We start from the raw sequence: 24,265 nt of genomic DNA, 5'->3' as shown, positions 1-24,265 counted from the left end.
TCTTGCCTATGAACAATGCTTCCAAAAGGCCCTCTTCTAAGAGTCACCACCTGCAAAATAAATGTATCAGCATTGCATTTGAACTCCAAAATTATTGCAATGTCTTACAAGCATGGATAGTGCATATCAACATTGATTTAGTCCATTACACAATCAGAACCTCAGCTCCTAGTTCTGTAATCCGCTCAATCATCTCCATTGGTGACCCTGGTCCAACAAGTGAAGCAGCCTCTTTTTCATTTGAGGAAAATATATTACCAGATGAAACTAATTCTCTGTTACACAAAAAAGCCAAAAACACAATGTGAATATGCTTCCCAAGAGAACCCAACCAGTAAAGATGTTATGTAACTACTGTTTCTGAAAAAAATTAAGTTTGCACTGTCATATTGCAGATGATATCTGCCATGTAATATGGCAATATAAAAGCTATTTCAGATAATTAGCCTTATGCCGTACAGTAAGATAGTTATTAATGCAAAATACACCAAAATTGGAAACCTATATAAAGATGATTAAGTCAGACAGTACTTATTTTGATGATCTTTCAAGTGGCAAAAGAAAAAGAAAACAAAGAAAAGATAATTTTTCAAAGTGGATAATTTATTCAATAGATGTAGACAGAGGTACAGGTTTAGTTTACATTATACAAGACTAGAATAAACCCTTGTTTAAATGTGTCCTATATCATAAGGCTGCTTTAATAAAAATCACACTCTTGTACATTATTCTTAATATATTCTAAAGACTAATATTGATTGTATGAATCATAAAAACAAAACAAAAAATGATTGGTTTCATAGACACGTCTTAATCACCAGATCTATTACAGATCTAACAATGGACATCACCAGCATTCCTGTCTAAAGTGTATAGAAACTCACAAAACAGAGCACATGAACATGTCATCATACACGCAGGGCCTAAACTCAAGTGGGACAAATTGCATATTGTTCCATTTATTCAGTAATTTATCATGCAGTTCATCAACAGAGAATGTTTAAATTAGTAGAATGAAAATTGCAAGGGGGACATTTTGTTGTTTGTAATTAGGGCTGGCGGATTCCAATTGCCTTGGGCAACATTGGAATCCGCCTCCTTCATATAGGGCCAGGCCCAATACACCTCGGCTCCCACCTAAAAAGGCTCCCACACTACACTTAAACACATCACGCCTCCTTGATAGGGCCGACCCTATCCTATTTAATTAAAAGGAATTAATATAATTAATAATGTTTAAATACAAGAAGGCCGACATGTTAAAAGGAAATAAGTCTCCTATAAATGTGACATTTGCTTCTCATTATTATCATTCAACTCAAGCAGATGAAAATTATATTCGGTGAAAAGCGAACTTCATATTCAGGTATCTGGCAACCAGCGAACTACTATAGATAGCAGCAGTAGACAGCGAACTCCATTAGGTAACAGCAGATCCTCAATAGGAGACAGCGAACTCCATCAGACATCTGCAGATCCCTAATTAAAGGCAGCGAACTTCAGATCCTCAATAGCAGCCAGCGAACTCCATCAGACACCTGCAGATCCATAATTAAAGGCAGCGAACTTCATAAGAAGCAACAGACCATACAGCGAACTTCATAAGAGGCTGCAAATCATATGTAATGTTCAGTTGAATTAAAATCATAATCAGATCTGAGGATCCTTTGGCTGGGTTTTTCCTCCTAGGAGGTTTTCCCAGGGTAACTGTGTTTTGTCTTTTGCATTTCATTTCCTTTATTATGCTTAAGTCTGGAAAACAATAAGTTAATTAACCTTATTCTAATTTTTTGAGTTTTATTCAATCTGAAAGTACTAAAAATAACATGGTATCAGAGCTAATTGGTTAGATCAATCTTCAGATTTAAAATTCAGTACACCTTTATTTCCAGATTGCTGTAGCTTTTGCAGATCAGGTCAATGGGGCTGAAAGTTGAAGATAGGCTTGATGGGAATCTAAATTTTACTGCATGGAAAGTTCGAATCAAGTTGGCTCTTGAGGAAGAAGATCTTCTCCAATTCATTGAAGCGAAAGAGCTAACTGAGCCTTCGAATGCAGCTGAGTTGAAACAATTCAAAAGGGATGCTATCAAGGCTAGGAAGATTCTCATTGATTCAGTCAAAGATCACCTCGTCACCTCTATTGCCTCATTCACCACTGCAAGGGAAATGTTCAGCCACCTACAAGGTACATATGAAGTTAACAATCTTAGTAGGGCAATTACGTTAAGACAGCAACTACTTAATATCAAAATGGCTAAAGAAGATTCTGTTATTTCCTACTTCATAAAAATTTCAGAACTAAAGAATCAGCTAGGTTTAATTGGCCATAACATGTAAGATAAAGACCTTGTCATGATTGCCCTTAATGGTCTACCTCACTCTTGGGAGTCATTTATCCAAACCGTAAGTGGTCGGTCGAAGTTACCTACTCTTGATCGCCTTAAGAATGATTGCATCCAAGAAGAGTCTCGCCTCTTCACAAGGAGTCAATCCAAGAGCCCCCATGTAGATGAACATCACATGCTTGCAGCTCAATGCAAGAAAAGGGGAAATTGGAAGCAACCTTATCCTAAAAGAAATAGGGATTCCAGATCCTTTAGTTCCCAACACCCTTGGAAGAAACCAAGAGATACCTCACATGTGCGATGTTTTAGATGTGACAAATTCGGTCATTATGCTAAGGAATGTCAGTTTAACCCTAACCAAAGTGAAGTAAACCTAAATGAAGTCTCAGAACAAAATGATGACTTCTTATTCATCTCCGCTCTATCTAGTAGTGTTCCCTCAGATAGCAACCCTCAGATAGCAATACATGGTTGATTGACAGTGGTGCCTCCAGACACATCACAGGTTACTGCGATCATCTTTCAGGCCTAGTAGAAAAGGATACCAGCCTTCACATGGTAATTGGTGATGACACTCGTTATTCGATAAGAGGTTCTGGCTCTACTTCTCTAAAATTAGATTCTGGTATTTCCTTGCATCTTAGTGATATATTGTTTGTTCCTGGAATTAAAAGAAACCTAATTTCCATTTCTGCTCTAGAAGATAAAGGTTATCAAATTGCATTTTCTGAAGGAAAAGTTCTTGCTTGGTCTAAGAAAGATAGTTTTAAATCTGCTCGTATAATTGGTCATAGATATGACAGTCTTTATAAGCTCTCTACTAACCCTATTCAAGCCCTCATTAATGAGGCCCCGAAATCATGTGAGTTATGGCATAGAAGACTTGGACATCTACATTATCAAGCCCTTCCATCCCTTGAAAGGTTAGTCAAAGGTATGCCTAAACTCAGTCAAATTCATGATAACACTTGTAAAGGTTGTGCTATTGGTAAGAATGTTAAAAGTCCATTTCATAAAAGTGAAAATAGAGCTAAAGACAAACTAGAACTTGTTAACTCTGATTTATGTGGTCCTATGTCTATAGCATCTCCTAGTGGATTCCTTTATTATGTAATCTTCATAGATGATTTCTCTAGGAAAACTTGGATCTACTTCTTGAAACCTAAAGAATCTGATGAAGTCTTAAGTAAATTTAAGGAGTTTAAAGCATTAACTGAAAACCTCTTTGGTAAAAGAATCAAATGTTTAAGATCTGACAATGGAGGTGAGTACACCTCCGGTAGCTTTCATGATTTTTGTGTTGAGTCAGGAATTAAGAGGGAGTTTTGTGTTCCATACAATCCTCAACAAAATGGTGTTGCTGAAAGAAAGAATAGGACCATTGTGGAGGTTGCAAAGGCTATGATCCACGATCAAGACTTGCAGACCTTCCTATGGGCTGAGGCTTCTAGAACAACAGTATATATCCAGAACAGATGTTCTCATCGTGCTCTAAAGAACATGACCCCAGAAGAAGCCTTCACGGGATTCAAACCAGACATTAGTCACCTCAGGATCTTTGGAAGTCCCGTCTATGTTCATGTGCCCAAGGAAAAGCGATCAAAGTTGGAACCCTTCGGCAAGAAAGGCATGCTAGTCGGATACAATGAATCCTCCAAAGCATTCAGGATTTACATCCCAAGTCAAAGGTATGTTGAGGTAAGTAGGGATGTTAAATTTGAAGAAGACATTGCGTTTAAGAAATCGAAAGGTTCCTGTGTTATTGATGAAACTAATGATAATCAAAATATAAACGTTGATACTAACCCTGAGATTCAGAGGGAGCAAGTTGAACCTCCACCTCAAGATGATCATGATGATCCTCTAGAACCCATGAATCCCACTGATATTCCTAGTGACATTGTCGTTACCAAGAAGAGACCACTTTGGGTAAGAAACACCATTCAAGAAGCTGAAAGATTTGTTGCTCCAAGTGGCACCTTCCGTGAAACTAAGAGACCTCAGGTATTTTCCAGCTATGTTTCTTTAATGTGTAATCTCATTGAAACTGAACCTTGCAATGTTGAAGAAGCCTTAAGTCACCATGCCTGGAAGCTTGCTATGGATGAAGAATATCAGTCAATCATCAAGAATGATCCATGGGACCTTGTGCCCAGACCCAAAGGTAAGTTTGTTGTTTCCTCTAAATGGTTATTTAAAATTAAACATAATGCTGATGGTAGTATTGAAAAATACAAGGCTAGATTTGTAGCGCGTGGTTTTTCCCAAAAGGAAGGCATAGACTATGAAGAAACATTTGCTCCTGTTGCTAGATATACCTCCATTAGAACAATTATTGCTATTGTTGCTTCTAAGGGTTGGAAACTACATCAGATGGATGTTAAGACTGCCTTTCTCAATGGTGTCATTGAGGAAGAAGTCTACATTGAGCAACCTGAGGGATATGAGATTCAGGATAGATTAACCCATGTGTGCAGGTTAAAGAAAGCTCTGTGTGCTCTTAAACAAGCTCCTCGTGCTTGGTATGAAAGAATTGATAAATATTTGCTAAGTCTAGGCTTTGTAAAAATGATGCTAACCCTAACATTTACTTTAAAGTAGCCAATGATGAAATGCTAATTCTAGTTCTTTATGTGGATGACTTATTTCTGACTGGTAAAGATGAACTTATTATTAGATGCAAGAAAGAATTAGCTTCAGAATTTGAAATGAAAGATTTAGGTCTAATGCATTATTTTCTAGGTCTAGAAGTATGGCAAATATCTAACGAAATCTTTCTAAGTCAAGGAAAGTATACTATTGACATTTTGAAAAGATTTAGAATGATGGATTGTAAACCAATGTCTACTCCTATGGAATCTAACTTAAAGAAGTTAAGTGTTTCTGCAGCTAACTCTGAATTTGCAGATCTATCCGAGTACCAACAGTTGATTGGATCACTAATGTATCTAGTTAACACTAGACCAGACATATGTTTTGTTGTGAATGCTCTCAGTCAGTTCATGAGTTTGCCCAAGCATGTTCACCTTGTTGCAGCCAAGCATATTCTAAGATACTTGCGGGGCACAGTTGGCTTTGGGCTGAAGTATCCACGTAACACTCCAATAACCTTGGAAGGTTATTTTGATGCAGACTGGGCTGGAAGTGTCAAAGATAGGAAAAGCACCTCCGGTATTTGTTTCAGCTTGGGTTCTGCAGTGATCTCTTGGGCCTGCAGAAAACAATCCTCAGTGGCATTGAGTACTGCTGAAGCTGAGTATATTGCAGCAAGTGTAGCATCCAGAGAAGCAGTGTGGCTTCGTAAGCTTCTTGCTGGACTGTTTGGTCAGCCATGGGACCCTACAGTTATTCACTGTGATAACCAAAGTTGTATTAAAATGTCTATCAATCCAGTGTTTCATGACAGGTCAAAACATGTGGAAACCCATTATCATTTTATTCAGGATATGGTGCAAAGGGGTACCATTCAGCTGAAATACGTCAGCACTGATGAGCAGGTTGCAAATATCCTTACCAAGCCTCTATCCAAAGTGAAGTTTGTGTACTTCAGGGATAGACTTGGTATTGTAGAAAATGAAACTCCGATTGAGAGGGAGTCTCAAGTTCAGTGATACTTTGTATTGTATAAATCCACCCTCTGCGGGCAATGTAAGGTGGTAGTGTAAACTTCTCAAGGAGAAGTATAATTCTTAACCATCCTCTGCGGGCAATGTAAGATGGTGTTGTAAATGTTAGCCACCCTCTGCGGGCAATGTAAGGTGGTATTGTAAACTTCTCAGGGAGAAGTGTATTTATTAACCATCCTCTGTGAGCAATGTAAGATGGTATTGTAAAAGGAAGTGTAATTGTTAAACCATCCTCTGCGGGCAATGTAAGATAGTAGAAAAGGATCCTCTCCATCCTCTGTGAGCAATGCAAGGTGGATCCAATCTATGCTTGTGTGCAAGCTGGAAGATTATGATTATGATTCTATTCCCTAATTAAGAGGGAGTGTTGTTTGTAATTAGGGCTGGCGGATTCCAATTGCCTTGGGCAACATTGGAATCCGCCTCCTTCATATAGGGCCAGGCCCAATACACCTCGGCTCCCACCTAAAAAGGCTCCCACGCTACACTTAAACACATCACGCCTCCTTGATAGGGCCGACCCTATCCTATTTAATTAAAAGGAATTAATATAATTAATAATGTTTAAATACAAGAAGGCCGACATGTTAAAAGGAAATAAGTCTCCTATAAATGTGACATTTGCTTCTCATTATTATCATTCAACTCAAGCAGATGAAAATTATATTCGGTGAAAAGCGAACTTCATATTCAGGTATCTGGCAACCAGCGAACTACTATAGATAGCAGCAGTAGACAGCGAACTCCATTAGGTAACAGCAGATCCTCAATAGGAGACAGCGAACTCCATCAGACATCTGCAGATCCCTAATTAAAGGCAGCGAACTTCAGATCCTCAATAGCAGCCAGCGAACTCCATCAGACATCTGCAGATCCATAATTAAAGGCAGTGAACTTCATAAGAAGCAACAGACCATACAGCGAACTTCATAAGAGGCTGCAGATCATATGTAATGTTCAGTTGAATTAAAATCATAATCAGATCTGAGGATCCTTTGGCTGGGTTTTTCCTCCTAGGAGGTTTTCCTAGGGTAACTATGTTTTGTCTTTTGCATTTCATTTCCTTTATTATGCTTAAGTCTGGAAAACAATAAGTTAATTAACCTTATTCTAATTTTCTGAGTTTTATTCAATCTGAAAGTACTAAAAATAACACATTTGATGATGTGACATGTCAATAGAAGAACCTTAAAAAGATAGCAGGTGAAATATTGAATAAACCAAACTGAAGCTGATTTTGTTTGACAAACTAGTCATACTAAATTGGCAATCAAAGACCAACCTCCTGTTATTTTTTTAAGTTATCAAATTTTACTAATGGCAATCTTTGGAGAAGTATGGTACTGGTATCATAATGTCAACAAGTCAACTGGCCTAAGGACCTCTAGTACCCAACTGCATGTTTCATTTTTCTTTGGATTATTTTTCAAATTCTGCTAGCGTCTGGTTACATGAAACGAACAAATGGGAAACTATATGTTTCTTGAGCAGAGGGTAAAGTTTTGGATGCTGACAAAATATTCTACCATCTATTTATTCCAATAAAAAAGCGGTTAAGCTGCAGCAATCATTTGGATTTTGGTCTTCAGTACATGACATGAAAAAGGATGTATCCACTTTATGTTACATCAAAATTCTCATTCTAACACACAAACTTAAAAAGTTCAATATATTAACCGAAACTTTATCAACTAGCTATTGCTGTATAACTTAAAAAGTATTGAACAAAACACTTAAAACTACTTAATTAAATATATAGTTTGCATTCATTAAACTAGGAAATAAAACTTACATGAGTTCTGATCGTGTCACTATATCCAGTGCATGTGTATATGTCTCTACACTTACAATTTCTGCCCCAGTACTCCTAAGTTCCTTAATAAATCCCACATCTCGCCCACTTGGATGAACACCAATATGGTAAACCCTTGCATTTCTGCCACCAACAGTTATGATGGAATCAGAAGGAATGGAAATAATTTCCTTTGATACCAAATCAAACATTACAATACAATAATTTATTGTTAATATAATAAAGTTTCTTTTACATGGGGCTACCATATGCTGAATGCAATTGCTATATTGAAAGGATGGAGCTTTTGGAAGAATGCAATGGCTATATAAAGGTTGTTTTTTTACACCTCCAGCTTACGATCATACATTGTTACTCAATGCTGCCATTATTTTATACATCAATTGATTTTGTTAAGCTTGATGGAATAAAGAATAATGTTGATCCTTTGTGTTCCAATAAATTATAATCCACAAGCACAAGTCAAGATAGATTCTCTAATTTAGTCTAAATGTAGATTTGAAATAAATTTTATGTAAATAAATTGCCTACTTCTCCAGAAAAACTTATATCCCAATTGAAGGAAAAAACAAGGCAAGTTTATAACAATTCAAAGTTAGAGCTGTATAAATTTTTTAAGTTGTTCAATGTTTATACCATATCCTAAAAGAGGAGAGCATAAAGACAAATGCCCACACTTATAGCAAGTATCTATAAATTAAAAAGATGCGTAGTGCATAGAAAACATAACTCTCATGCACACCATGATATCTAATATGTAGCATCCTCAAAATAATTTGGAAACCCTAATCACAGAAAAGGAATCTCAAGATAGGACCCTCATCCATTGCAGATTGTGAAATAAATGTTTGGCCAATATATTTGGAATGAGAATGTATGTGTGATCCATCTCCAAAGTCTGAATCAATATCTACTAATACTTCCACAAGATTCGTTAGCCACAACCCTAGGGTTTTCCTATATTGCACTTGTTTACCTCACTGGGTAAACAGGAAGAATACAGAAATCGAACAGCAATGTACAATGCAAATATAAAAGAAGTACCAGAATAAGCTTTCCATTAATGTCAAAGGATGTTCATATTATATCCGTCGTCAACAATACATGTCCCAACACCCGGAGGTGGTACAATATATGACAGCCGAAGGGGTGCGACACAACCGTCGCGACTCCAACTACCTACCCGTCGGCTAACTAACTATTGATAATTAACATTACTAACTATACACTTTTTCCCGATAACAGCACTAACTCTTAATTGCGCTTCCAAATCTAATACTGAGAAAGCTCTAGCACTAAACCTGGTAGGTATAACAATACTCCAGATTCCTAGTGTTACAAAATTTGGCAAGTCTCAAGGTGAGCAGGCCTAACCAAGGCCTAGGGACTCATGTCCCAAGTACCCAACTTGTCTAGTTATTGTTGAGTCTACTAGACTTGTTAGACTCAACAATCCCAACAAATAGACCTGATCGTGGTAGGAAACTAAAAAAGATAGGAAAAGTAAACGAAAAAAAAAAAAAACTTAAAACCTACTAACTTAAGATGAACTCTAACACTCTAAAAGTGCCACTCATTTCATTTGCAAGCACAAGGACAGGAAAGAAGAGAGTATTGGAACCAAAATCACATGCCATAGAAGAAGAAACTAGCACACAAATTAAGTAACAAACATTGATTGAATACCATACGGGCAAGTTTGTAGCAGCCCTTCGTGCATCTAAAGAAGTCTATAAAGCAATTGGAAGACCTCACCATTGATTTGGAGCAGCCCACTATCAACTTGAAGCAAGTTTGAAAAGGTTATTTTTTTTATTTTTTTTAAATTTCATTTGTCTTCTACATTTTTTATTTTTATTTTAGCTTCGTGGAACAAGAATAAACCCTAGCTATTTTTAATCTCTTTCTATGAACAAACCTTGGCTGTGACTGTAATTCTTTTCTATTTTATAGCCACAAACCTTAACTAATTTAACTTTTTCTAATCTTAATTTAACTAGAAATCATAAATGTTAAATTAATTTTTCATTTATTTCTTATTGTAGCGTACTTTACATTTATAAATTGTTCCAATGTTGACCCCAATAAGAAAGGAACTTTTGGAAATATGTCATCCATAGGTCAAAGAAAGGAGAAGTAATTTGTACATATTGCAAGACAAAAATTCTTGGTTGAAGCATTAACAAACTGAAATATTATCTTGCACAAATACCATGCTGAAATGCCAAAGTGTACACAAAAGCGCCTCATAAGTTTGTGCATGAGGTACAAAGCCAAATAGAGACCTTTGAGCAACATAAGGAACTAGAAAATGGCAAAGAGAAGAGATGAGTGTCAAACTAATTCTCACACATGCAAATGAGTTTCAAAAATACATTTTATGCTCTTATCAAAACCCAGCACACCACATTGGGGAAATAAAATATTACTTTTTGATTATTCCTTATGTCCCCTTTCCAAACGCCCATATTAAATAAATAACATTAATCTTTTTTTAAAATATAGTTAAACTCCCCTAGGCACCAATTTCCATAAAGTCACCTTTAATATTTTAATAAACACTTCTAATAAAATAATACTTTTGGCTCCAAAAACAACCTTTTACGAAAAAATAAATATATTTGATATACAGGGTCCTCATTTCAAGCATACAAGATTTAAAACATTTCATTTCCTTTCCAACGAGCTATTACACTAAGGTGCTTTTTAAATTGTTTTATAAAATTCAGCAACCTTAGCAAAAAAATTAAATTAAAGCTCAATAATTCACTTGAGTTTTGAAAACTATCGAGAACCTTCGGAATCAAAATCTAACCATACTAGAATGCTACTGATGATATATAATGAAAATAAAGGTTGACCAGGTGACTTTCTATGAATAGACACTCTCTCCAAGAATCTTGGAGAACACACTAGAAATTGGACTTCACTTTGTAAGGTGTCATATGACTCCTCAAGACCAGATGAGCTTATTACCAACATCAAACAACCCCACTAACAAGGCTGGCGTACATTGACAAAGCCAAAGCTAAGAACCATGCTAGAGACCAAAATGGGGAGATTACACTTTGGCCATTGGTACCAAGACAGAAGGAAGTCAAAGTCTCAAGCTGTCGTACTTAATATTGGAGGAGTTGTACTATTGCAATGATGTCGTACAACATTTAGAGGTAGATGAAGAACCTTTAAAGTTGCAGATTGATATCTTGTAGGACTGCAGAAAGGTCAGCAATAAATATATCTACAATTTGTTGATAAATATAAGCTATGTAATTTATTATTGTATTTAACATTTTGCTACAGCGGCTTTTGTACTCATCAGAAAATAATATAATTACACAATTTTCAATAATAGAATTGGAAAAATTTGATCAACAATTGAGGTTGGGACTTTGGTTTAATGATGTTTGTTAATGACTTTGGAGTTTTGACTCTCATTTCTATCATTCAGAGTTGCGCACATAAGGACATCTTGATGGAATAAACAGAATGGTTCTTCTAGGAGTTGTTGAGGACGAAAACCCTCTTCAAATTTGCTAGTTTCGATGATGAAAGATCCACCCTAACTAGTCTGGTATTTTCACTCAGGAAATAAATTGTTTGGCATGGGGATTCAACATTTGGGGTTTCAAAGATAAAGATTTATATTGTGTTCTGACTTTGGCTTTTGGAGATTGTGCTATTGTGGAGTTGCAAGAAACTTTCATGTGATTTGCACGGATTTTTCGGTAAGGCTTCATAGCTGTTCAAATCCCTTTTTTTATGCAGGCCATCCACTTCTTTTTGATGCCCTTGGTTGATGGGTTGATTCCATGTTTATGGGTATTGCTTCAAATGATTCTTCTCAGCTGGGCAACTCCTTTCTGAGGTTTTTGGCGGTTTCAATGAAATCTGATTTTTTTTAAGGTGAATCTAGGCAGGACATTTAGGTTTTGGTTGTGCTTTTTGAAGTATAGACTGGTTTCCTGTTGTGTTTCAGGTCTGAAAATTCCCTCAAAAGCTGGGTTTAGATCTTTGTGAAGGTTGTAGTTGATTGTTGGCAGTTTGGGAAGCAAAGGGGCAAGTTTGTGATGATTTAGAACCTATTGCCCTGCACTTTCAGCACCTCTATCTGCTGGAATAGAAAATTCTGAGCAAGGTTTCAGACCTGGGAAGAAATTATTATGTGTTGGGTGGGGTTATTTCAGCATTCTAATCACATTAGAAGAGTTTGATAAGTGTTGGAGAAGCATATGAACTCTATCGCTTCTCTTGGGCAAAGGGCTATGGAATATTGATTTCTAACTTGGCTGATGACTGTTCACAATCTGGAATTCCTGCAACAAATCTGAGTGGCTATGTAGTATGTAATGCTTCACTTTGAGGTATTTTAATGTTTCGTTGTTGGTTTAGTTGTATCATTGTTTCATGTTGTAATGAAATAACCCCCTTAGATTTTCCCGTTTTTGAACACAACACTAGCACCCATTAGCATTAGCAATAAGCAAAGTAAACCATCTCGACCACTTGTGCAGTGGGAGGATAAGATAAAACATTAAAAGAACACTACAATTCGGCGGTATGACCAGCCACTTCCACTTATTCAATAAGGATTACAAAGATTAACTGAAGGCTTATTGAAAGCAAAACTTGGCGGTGAAACCAACCACTTCCACCCTTTCAATGGGGGATACAAAATGAAATAGCTAGAAACTTGTTGCAGAAAAAACTTTGCAGTCTAACCAGCCACTTCCACGTAATCAGTGGGAAAGAGTTAGCTTTCAAAACTGAAATCAAGCAAGCTATTTAGTACTACTAAATCAGCTGATACAAAAAGCTAACTATGAAAAACTCAAAGATATCATTACAATATCATTGCTAATCCATAGAATGTCTAATCCAAACTCGATGCCAAACGAAATATAGTAAAAATAAAGAATTTGGACAGAATTTACCAACTGTGATTTGTGAGAGCAATACTATGATTTTTCTGAACAGCTACCCAGAAAATCATTGGTATGTTCATATCGCTCTTGAATCACCTCCGAATGAGCCCAAACTGGAAGCAAATGAAGCACAAAGGCTGGACAACCAGGTAAGGCCAGCAAGCCGCCCTAGAGATAAACCCAAATAGATGGCACACACTCCAATGCAGCCCCAAAAACATGGCATGAACAGCAAGCTGGGCTGATCAACTTTAAAAATCACACACTCCTTAAATCACACAAATTGGAGCAAATGAATGCATAGGGCATAGGAGAAGAATGAATCCATACCCACAAAAATCAGTTCAATCTTCCAACCAGGGTGAGTAAAAACATGAAATCAGCAAGAGGGTTTCCACAACTGAAAAACCAAGAACTTCTCTGTTGAATCCAATGGCAACCTCTGCATGAAGCTGCTCCAATCAGCTAGGAGTTGTCTTTCAAACTCAAAACTGCAACAAGCTAGGAAGGCACGCAACCCCGAAGCTAAGAATCTAAAAACATTTCAGCAGCACTTCGTTATCTCAATATTCAGTATACCCAAATGAGCCTCTCAAACCTACTTTTATAGCTCTCTCAAAGGGATCAACCCTCTTTATTAGGCCATGTGGGATTAAAAGTTTTACTTTATTTTATTTCCCTTTTCATGTGCACAAATAACTTAATTAAGATTATTTATAATTCCCCACTTGGATGCCCACATGAGAACATCTTTTAAAACCAACTTAAAAGTCATTGGGCCTAGGCGTGGTGGTCAAAAAGCAACTTGGAATTATAAACTCACTTTAGATATTACCTTCCAAAAATGAACTCCAAGAGAACTGAATAAGCCACCCCTCAGACCAGACTACCAAAAATAGAAACCAAGTGTTGTATCATACTGCTAAAAATAATACTTACAAAAAATAGCATATTGCTAAAAATAGTGACTTCAAACACCTTTTAAGCACAATCCAGGTAGCCGTTGTAACTTACTAAAAATAGAAAGTTCAAAAATCTCCTCAGTTGGACATGCATGTCATACCACTCTGAAACTCTCGAGAAACCAAGAAAAACCCAGAAGGCAAACTACCAAATTCCTGCATGTTAATTTTAATGATCAGATTAGATAGAAATAATTCAAACACAAATGCACAAAATTTAACCTGGGAAAACCTTCCTCTTGAAGGTGAAAAACCCAGCAATGATGTTCCTTATCTTATTTATCAATATACAAGATGTCTTTATAATGAATTTGCTTCACTCCTTGAAGCTAGCATCAAACAATTTATTAAACACTTCAATCTACAAGTCACAAAGTGTAAGGAATATATACAATCTGCTGTGTATGAGAAGTGCAATCCACTCGCTGTCTATGGTGCAACTGATGTGTGAAGATATACTAAGATGCGATCTACTGAAGATGAATGTATCACCGCTTAAGGATGAACACGATCTGCTTGATGTGTGTGAGATTCGAACTGCTGAAGAATATCACTATGCTATCAAAGAAGAATACGATCTGCTTGATGATGAATTCGAATTGCCAAAGGAGATAAGGTGCACCGATCTATATACCCAACCACATCATGATCAAGTAACATGACTTATACCAAAAGTCGGCTTCTTACAAACCAGCACGTCTCATTTATTAGACATTGGTTATATTATAATTAACCCGACTTTTCACAAAAGATGGCGGGTTTACATTTAGTTGTAATTTCAAATACAAAAATCGGCAAGAGTATATAAATATTAAATCGATACACATATGACTCGATCTCACAAAATGTCTAAGGCCGGAAGGCCAATTAGACATTTAGTTTTGCTCTGTCGGCTCAGAGAAGGATACTGACCAACGCTATAAACATCAACACTCCCTCTTAGCTAGGGAGGAATCCTTCTCGATATATGAGTCACGTAGTGACATCCACCATGGCTACTCCCAGAGGGTGGGTCCATCATGGCTACTCCCATGTATGGAAATGCAAGTGAACACAAGTGCCCATCACAGAGTCTCTGAAATATCCCTGCCAATTTTTTCAATTTTCAATTACAAAAAGTAATGCAACTCACATCCGTTAGGGTTAGCACTTAAACCATAACGATGCGGAATACAACTCTAACCAAGAATGTACACCAGGATCCCGGGTTGGGCAAGGCATGAGCATATGGTCAGAGGGTCTTAAAGCATTCTGAAAGTGACTCTAACCAAGAATGTGCCCAAAATGGACTAACATATGGTCAGAGGATCTTAGTGCATGCTGAAAGCAACTCTAACCAAGAATGTGCCCAAGATGGACTAACATATGGTCAGAGGATCTTTACAATTACAACTGCTGAAAGGAAAACTCTGTTTACCTCACTGGGTAAACAGGAAGAATACAGAAACTAAACAGTAATGCACAATGCAAATACAAAAGAAGTACCAGAATAAGCTTGCCATTAATGTCAAAGGATGTTCATATTATAATATGTCGTCAATATTACATGTCCTCCAACACCCGGAGGTGGTACAATATATGACAGCCGAAGGGGTGCGACACAACCGTCGCGACTCCAACTACCTACCCGTCGGCTAACTAACTGACCGCTGTAACTCATTATTACCGACGACAACATAAACATAACAACATAACATAATGATTATTCCCGACAACATCATCCCCCCCAAGAAAAGAAGTTGACTCCAACGACTTAATACAAATTAGAGATGAACGGCAGGAACTACTGACGCTAGTCGGGCCCGGATCTTATACACTTGCTGCGTCCTCGCCTGAAAACCCTTTTCTGCTACCATCCGATGCTCAAGTGCGGATTTCACCAATATTGCTTCCTTTGCCATCACAATCCTCCTGTGCCTAACCCAAACTTGTCTACAAAACATGTTTTTCAATCTCAGCTTCCACCAACTGCCACTCAAATGATACTGTCTCCCTAGCCAATTTGTCCTCGATAGCCACCCGTGCTGCTCTCCTGGGTACGCTGAACTAAGTCTCACGCGACTATTGCCTCCAACCTGGTGGTCAACTCCTCCTGAGCCCTCTGTGCATCCACCACGGCAACCTCACGTCCAGCCGAGACATCCTCTGAGTTCCTCAAAGCGTACCAGTCATGCCTAGAGGTAGCCACAATCCACTGGCACAAATGCTAGGAGACACCTCAAATCCTCCATCACACTCCCCAAAGGCTAAAAACTGAACTGAATAACTCCCTGGTGTCATACAACTGCGTAGACCTACAATGCCTTCCCTCAAACTCTGTTTGTTCGCAACCTCCAAATCCGTCTCCCTCTACGGCTTATGGCTTCCCTGCCAATGCTTAGCTGTGGGCTTCTTTCGCACAATACGGACAAGCAAGCACAACACTTCCCGTGGTATTTTGTAGCTCAAAAATAAACTGGGGGTCTGGGGGCAACGCCCCCAGCGGGGTCGAGGGGCAGCGCCCCTCGCGGGGTTCTGGGGCAGCGCCCCAGGTGCGGTCCCAACACCAATTTACAACCTTCAGAACCCCACGAAAGTCCATGGCGCGCATCATTTCTGTGATATTTTATGATGTCAAAACCCCTTCTTTTCTACTCTGAATTTCCAGTGTCCTAACTTCAAACTCCAGCAAATCATTTGAAATCTGGCTGTCGTCGTTTTTTGTTTGTTTTTTTTTGGTTGGATCGGGCCGTGCGGTGCGTCTTCCTCCTCCTTTATCCCTTGCTGTGCGGCGTGGTGTCTCCTACGTGCGGCGTCTCTTCCTTGCCTCGGCGGTGTGCGGCATTTTATATCCTTGCGCGGCCTACGGTGGCTTCCACTGCACGGTGGCTCCACCGCACGATGGTGCCACCGTCGGTGGTTCCACCGCACGGTGGCTCCACCGTCGGTGGTCCCACCGCACGGTGTGACCACCGCACGATGGTTCCACCGTCAGTGGTCCCACCACACGGTGGTGTCACCGTCGGTGATTCCACCGCACGGTGGTGCACCGTCCACCGCACGGTGGTGTCACCTTGGTCCCACCGTACGGTGGCCATTTTCCCCCTTTTTTGACCGTACGGTCACTATCGTACGACCGTGCGATTTTTTTTTTTCTTTTTTTTTTTTTGAAGTTGTCTAGAGAGTCTTCGGCTCGGGTCCCCTGTCTCTGGGATCGCCCTTCATCCTTCTCAGTTTTCCTCGCCCAAAAGTCTCCTGCTTTTGTCCCGTGCCTCTCGAGTTGCTTGCCCGGCCTCTTAGGTCCCCTTCCATCCTCTCGGGTCCCCCTCCTGGCTCTCGAGTGTCTGTCTGGCCTCTCGGGTCCCCTGCGCGCTTCGCGTGGTAAGGTTTCAATTTGTACGTGTTGGTGGCCAATCTATTTTCACTGGTCATTGAAAGACCTGGAACCACAAATTCTACAGGGACCACGACCTCCTTCCCGTATATAAGAAGAAGAAGGATAATAAAGATTTTGAACGCTGCGGCCTTCCACACAGGGTTCCAATCGGTGCCGACACTCTTCGGATTATTTACGTCGCCAGGGTTTGGGGCGTCTCCCTTCCAATATTCTTTGTATTCCGGCAGGTACACCTCTATTGGTTGCTCTGGTTCCTCTACTTCGAGCCTGTAGCTTTGGAACATTTCGTAATCCTCCATTTGCCAGTGGAAGAGCCCGTTAGTCGAGCATACATCATCTTCAGAACATCCCTCCAATTCTAGCACCCCTTCACTGTTCGGCTCCATCACGTTCTTGCCCTTACTTTCATCGAGACCCCCTTCCCCTTTATTAGAGTCCTCCGAGTCGGAAGAGGCGAGCTCTTCGCCGACATTTTGGGTGTGTAGGTCAATGGTATATTTTCGCCCTCCCTTCTCCATGGAAAGTGTATTTTTCTTCCAATTGTGGTTTACCCTTGCGTTGATCAACCACGCTCTCCCCAGGATGGCGTCATAGCCTTTCTTCTTCGAGGGAATAACCACGAAATCTAACAAGAATGGTTGCGTACCAATCGTCACTTGTTGGGCCATCAACAGGCCGAGTGGCTTAATGCCGTGTTGGTCCGCTCCCACCAGGTTGAATGTGGGTGGCCACAGGGTGGGCTTCCCTAGCCGCTTCCATGTTTCTTCTGGTAGTACATTCACCCCAGATCCACCGTCCACAATGGTGTCCTTCAGAATGGTCCCACGGATACCCATTTCTACCACAGCTGGGTGTCTACCACTGCTCAAGGCTAGTAACATCGGGTCAGTCGAAGGGCTGACGGAAACCTCCACCTGTGGTGTACTCTTCGTAGCGGTGGCGGGAACCCCTACCTGTGGTGCACTCGACGATGCGGTGGCGGGAACCCCTACCTGTGGTGCACTCGACGATGCGGTGCTTTGCACATTGGTGAGGATGGCAGTCCTCAATTGTGGCATAGAGTCTAGAAGGTCTTTTACCTTTATCGGCACCTCTATCTGCAAGATTTGCTCAATGATGTTATTTTCCACTTCCGTACGGAATGATGTACTCGCCACCTCGTTGTCCCGTCGTTCGGTCGTCATCTCACGTTCAATATTGGCCTTTGCCTCCCGTAATCTCTCCTTCTCCGTACGGGGGTCGAGATAAGTGGCTTTTTTCATCTGGGCGCGGGTGATCGCCAGTACTTCTTTCTCACCAGTCTTCTCAGCCTTCTCAATGTTGAGGAGATTAACCCCTGCCTGCGGGCAATTTGCGTCCTCATGGTCGCCTGGCCCACACCAACGGCAGAGGTGCTGAGGGGTGGCTTCCTTCGTGCAATCACGGGCGAAGTGCCCCCACTGATTACAGGCCCTACATTGGATAATTGGCCGGCCCTTGGCGTCATACTGGAGACGGCTTCCGTTATTGTTTGTATTGTTATTATTACCTCTTCCTCGCCTGTTGTTTCGATAGCCGCCAGACGAGGCGTTGTTGCTCGCAGGCTGGGACGTGCCGGCTGACGCAGATGGTTCTGTAAAGAGAACCTATTGGCTACGGGTCCTCATATTGTACGGACACTCCTTGGTAAGGTGTCCGGCAATCTGGCAAATATCACAAAATGCTTTTTTCGGACAAGACCCCTTGGTGTGTCCGTCGGTACGGCAGTCCGTGCACCATAACTCCCCTTCGTCGCCCTTGCTTGTGCTTCCTTTGGTTGCTTTTATCTCTCTCATCATTCGCTCCATATCTTTTTGGAGAGCCCGTACCTTCCGATTAGAGTCGTCATCACTGCTATCACTTTTGTCAGAAGAGGAATCATCCTCCGACGAGGATTTATTTTTCTTCTTCTTGGACATCTTCTGTTCACTTTCTAAATCCATTGCCCTGTTATAGGCGTCGGAATATGAAGAGGGAGGTACTATCTTCATTTTTCGTCTAAGGGATTTCTTTAGACCTTCCACGAACCACTGTTTTTTCAGTCCGTCTGCCGGCTGGTTCTCCATCTTTCCTAACAGCTCTTTGAGCCGCCGGCTATAGGTTCGGACAGTCTCGTCCTTCCTCTGTTTCGTGCCGTAGATTTCGGCTACGATCTCATTATCGTCTCTTAAGAGACGAAACTCTGCTTGAAATTCCTTCTTCAGGTCTGCCCATGTGCTAATCTTAGCCTTATTCGTATCCGAAAACCAGTCGATGGCTACACCCCTCAGGGTTGAGGGAAACTGTGTTACCCACTCGTCCTCATCGGTAACACCATTTGCTCCCCAAATTGTTTCACAAGTGCGATAGTGGCGGACAGGGTCTTCTTTCCCATCCCCATGGAACTTTGGAAGTTTTTGTTTTTGTGCCATACCTTGCCTTTTTACTACTGGTGGCTGTTGTCCTACTCCGGATGGGTCAGATCCTATAAGGGGTGCTTGACCGCCGTGCCCCGGTGTCCCTCAGACACTCCTGGCAGCCCCGGTGTCTTCTCCCTCTCCTGCCTCCTCCCCACTCCTTGGAGTTTTGCTAGCCTCTGGTGTGTGTGGCAAGTCCCTCAACTCCCTCAACTGAGTTTTGGTACACTCTATCCTGCGGCGGGTTTCCGCAAGTAACTCCTCCCGACTCCGTGGGTGGCCGCTGGCCTCACCGTCCCCTTCGGAGCGTTCCTCCTCTCTTCGCTTATATCTCTGTCGCCTTTCCGCTTGCTGTTCAAGGATCAAGGCACGTTGGGCTACTGCACGTTCATCTATATATTGTTGCTTATTTTTGTCTTTATTCAGTGTATTGGGCATTAATTCCCAACAGCTTCCTATATACTTAATGACATCAAAAGTAGAACACTTTTATTCATTCATAATGTGGAAGACAAGTTTATGCCAACAATATGACATAATTATTACAATAAGTGTTCTTTTATTCCGTCCCGTATGGCTCACGGTTCAAATGCCCCTGACCTGGCGCCATCTCGTTCTGCTTCTCGTTCCTCGTACTGTTGCAAAATTTCTTGGCGTCGCTCCTCCCGGGCAATCTCCTCCAGGCGAGCTTGTGCCAACGATGCTTGTGCTAGCAATCGGGGGAGATGGTTCATCAACCGATTTACCTCCGGACTCACTTCCAACGCTGTCCACACGGCACTTGGTGGGACTTCCGCCTCCGCCGCCTCTCGTCGAACGTAGGTCTGAATGGCTACTTGGAGTAGAATTGAAAATTCTCTCGTCGTGGTCTCTTCTCCTACGTAGAGTTCTGTTTGGGCATCGTCGACTTCTGGGTTTATTTCAGCAACAGGTAGGCCCATTGGGTCTGTGCGCCATCCGTGTCTTCCGTTCCCGAGTTCGTGTCGGCAGCGGCGCCAAATGTTTACCTCACTGGGTAAACAGGAAGAATACAGAAACTGAACAGTAATGCACAATGCAAATACAAAAGAAGTACCAGAATAAGCTTGCCATTAATGTCAAAGGATGTTCATATTATAATCTGTCGTCAATATTACATGTCCTCCAACACCCGGAGGTGGTACAATATATGACAGCCGAAGGGGTGCGACACAACCGTCGCGACTCCAACTACCTACCCGTCGGCTAACTAACTGACCGCCGTAACTCATTATTACCGACGACAACATAAACATAACAACATAACATAATGATTATTCCCGACAACAAACTCGACACCAAGCATGTGCTTTCAAACCCAGGGTGGGAATGGAGCTACCATATGGCGGAGATGCTAAGAACTTAGAAATGGAATTAAATGTAAATAACAAGCGTGAAATGAAAATGAGAAGAAATGCTGCCAGTACTACTGTTTAGCTTACAATTTGATAGTGAATGCTTGCCAAGATCATAAGATTAAGACTATACAATGCTGCAACAATATAGAAGACTCTCCTGGGCTTAACAAAAATGATAAGTCCAAAACATTCTTCTCAAAGATCAATCTTAATATTCTGATTTATGACAGACCTACACTTGAAATGCTTAATCAGCAACACCATGGAATCACTAAAAATGCTTTTTACTCTCTCAATACTAGTCCAAATGACCCAAAACCAAAAGCAATGGCTTCCTATGAAGGAGGCGACCAAATCAATACCAAGAAATCAAACATTAACCCAACAGATTATTTAACACGAACCCCAAGGCAATTCCCAGCAGTGATGCCAGGCAAGAATGGCGATTCTTCTCTATAAAATAAAACACTTCATATTAGAATCTGCAAATTTGCACAAAGGAGTGCCAGCCAAAACAAGAGGAAATATGCAATACCCAGAATGAATATGTTTTTGTTTCGAAATATATGAGTGAAACTACAAATCTGCCCTGCTAACCAGGACTCCCGAAAATGAAATGAAATGTAAATAACTGAACTTCCAGCACAACTCAAGCTACAATGCAATCCTCACTACAAACTCTCACAACTACACTAAATCACCACTAGTTGCTATCTTTCAAGAAAGAAGCAATGCCAAGGCTAGGAGGCATCATTCCTCGAAGCAACCCCAATACCATTCCGGCAGAGTAACATTATAATAGACATAAGATGCCCAAATGAAGGGAAGAGGCCTCCATTTATAAGCTTAACAAGGAATCTCAAGAGGCTTCTAGAAAGTGCGCCCTAATTTCACATTTGAATTTTCCTCCAAGAGATGGCGCCACTTTTAAAAGCTTTAATTAACCTTTATTTTAATTCACTTCTCTTCATAAAGTTGGCACCCCTTTTTATAAGCAAGATTTTAGACCTTAGGAATTATTAAATCCCTTCCATGATGCGTCCACCCTTGAAGACCACCTTTTAAAACAACTTGAAGTGATGAAGCTAGGCCAAGGGGTCAACTTTAAAATATAACATTAAAACATAACATTATTTAAATGAAATGAACTTATCTCTCCAAAAACATCCCAAGGCCAAAAGTGACGAAGCCAACTGAACCAACTGAAGAAGAGAACCAACTGTGCCGAAATAATCAGGACCACTGCCAGAAATAGAATTTACTAAAAATAGTAAATTCCAAAAAGTGCTCGGAACGCAAAGCCGGACATACCACTGCAAAGCCCTCTGAAAACCCAGAAAGAATCCGCGATCCAAACTCTAATTCACGAGCAACAACAACCTCCAGAACTGGAAACCCTAATTTCACCCATTGAGTAGCCTACGGGTCTCTGAAATAGGCCATCGGTCAACTGAAACATCATGCCTGAGAAGGGGACATTACAGTCTCTCAACGTGATGTCGTCATCTCATCATGACGTTCACCATGGCTACTCCCAGAGGGTGAATAAGCACAAGTGCTAAGTCATGGAATCTCTCACATGACATCCACCATGGCTACTCCCAGAGGGTGGATCCACCATACCTACTCGCAGAGGGTGGAACAAGGGCTTACACCTCAAACTTCTCTCACAGAGAAGAATGCATTAACAAGGGCTTGCACCTCAAACTTCTCCCTCACAAAGAAGAATGCATTAACAAGGGCTTGCACCTCAAACTTCTCCCTCACAAAGAAGAATGCATTAACAAGGGCTTGCACCTCAAACTTCTCCCTCACAGAGAAGAATGCTTTATAGTACATCTCAAGAAATCACTAATGCTAAGATTCCCTCTCAACTAGGGGTTCATTCTCCACAACTCCAAGCTTGTCTCGAAAGTGCACAAACTTCACTCGGGCAAGAGGCTTGGTGAGAATATCGGCTGTCAGATCATTAGTGTTGATGTACCTCAAATGAATCGCATTCCTTTGCACCATATCTCTAATATAGTAATATTTGATCTCCACATGCTTTGGTCTGTCATGAAACACAGGATTGACATAAAGCTTCACACAGCTTTGGTTATCACAATGAATAACTGTCGGCTCCAACGATTGTCCAAACAATCTTGCAATCATGAAGTATTCCTTGCCCAAAGAGGTCTCTTTTGATCCATGATAATATCTCTAGGCCTATCAGTAGAATCCAAAAGGCTCAACTGGATCATCATCCACTTCAGGTTTTCATGATAATGTGGCTCCCTCTAAAACTCCAAGTACTTGCATCAACCTACAGACCTCCTTGTCCAAGGTTGCCTCAGACTCCCTCTAAACATTAATTTTTCCTCTTTGAAGAAACTCATCGTAGTGACAATCTAAAAAAGTTCTTCCTCTTTGAGAGACTTTGAGAGATGTCTCCAGTTATGTACCACCAACTTAGTCCCATGGCAGCAAGCATCAAGTTCTTCCTTCCTTGAATGCAATCTCTTATGCTTCTTGGTCCATCCTAAAAGCATTTCAAAGAGATTAATAATAGTTCATCTAATGAAGCATACATGATACATTATTACCAGTGTTATTGCATGAATTTATACTCTACATAAAATTTATGATCATTAATCAAAGGTACAAACAAACAAAGAAATACTTATCTCTCTATTATTGGTAGACCATTTCGCAACATTGCCCCATCAAAATGGGAACCCCCCTTTTTTGGGGGTCTTGATTTCTCTTTGTCCTGCTTCTCTCTGCTTGTCAGATGATTTGAGTGAGTCAGTGATAGCCCAGGTCGGGTAAATTAGGGTCTCCTCTGGAAAGCCTCCTTTTGAGTCACTCTTAGGGATTGTTTTAGGGTGAATCCTTGATTGAGAATGAGAAAGTCTTTGCACCATGCCAAGAGTCTAAGTGTAAATGTCACTCTTAAGGATTGTTTTAGGGTGAATCCTTGATTGAGAATGAGAAAGTCTTTGCACCATGCCAGGAGTCTAAGTGTAAATCTTAGTGTGGCTTTGCCTTTGAAACCTAAGAAGTTTTAGAGTTAGTCAAGAATGTGTATCAAGGGGTGAGTTGTTAGAACAAGTGTTGTCAAGGACCTCCTTTACAGTGTTAGTTGGTAAGATAAAGCCAAGATTGAGTACATTCATGAAGGATGAAGACAAATGAAGGCAATTCGATTGAAAAGACCAAGTTCGCTCATATCCCTTCAAAGGGTACAGGAGCGAAATCCTTAGGAGTCTCTCTATTGCCCTTAAATCAAGTCAAACTCTTGTTTTGAACCCCCATCCAAGGTGAAGTTGACCTAGACGTGCACTTAGAGATTGAATTTGAACGAATTTTGGTCATGAGCAATGAGAATTTGGATGCAAACACCAAATTCGCTCCTAACCCTTCCAAAGGTACAAGAGCGAATT

At 40.5% G+C, this 24,265-nt stretch overlaps 1 protein-coding gene across 1 annotated transcript in view; it reads right to left on the bottom strand.

The window, feature by feature from the left end:
* LOC131076960 (uncharacterized protein C16C9.01c) overlaps positions 1-24,265 on the bottom strand; it is a 174,595-nt gene that overhangs the window by 65,173 nt on the left and 85,157 nt on the right. Inside the window, exons 7-9 of the mRNA XM_058014312.2 lie at positions 7,767-7,910; positions 161-275; positions 7-50 (exon numbers count right to left, since the gene is read on the bottom strand). Coding sequence (XP_057870295.2) covers positions 7-50; positions 161-275; positions 7,767-7,910 — 303 coding nt within the window. The remainder of the gene's footprint in view (positions 1-6; positions 51-160; positions 276-7,766; positions 7,911-24,265) is intronic.

This window comes from Cryptomeria japonica, chromosome 9, assembly GCF_030272615.1.
Source record: "Cryptomeria japonica chromosome 9, Sugi_1.0, whole genome shotgun sequence".
In the NCBI taxonomy this organism is placed as follows: domain Eukaryota; kingdom Viridiplantae; phylum Streptophyta; class Pinopsida; order Cupressales; family Cupressaceae; genus Cryptomeria; species Cryptomeria japonica.
This window is presented reverse-complemented; position numbering and strand designations above follow the sequence as displayed.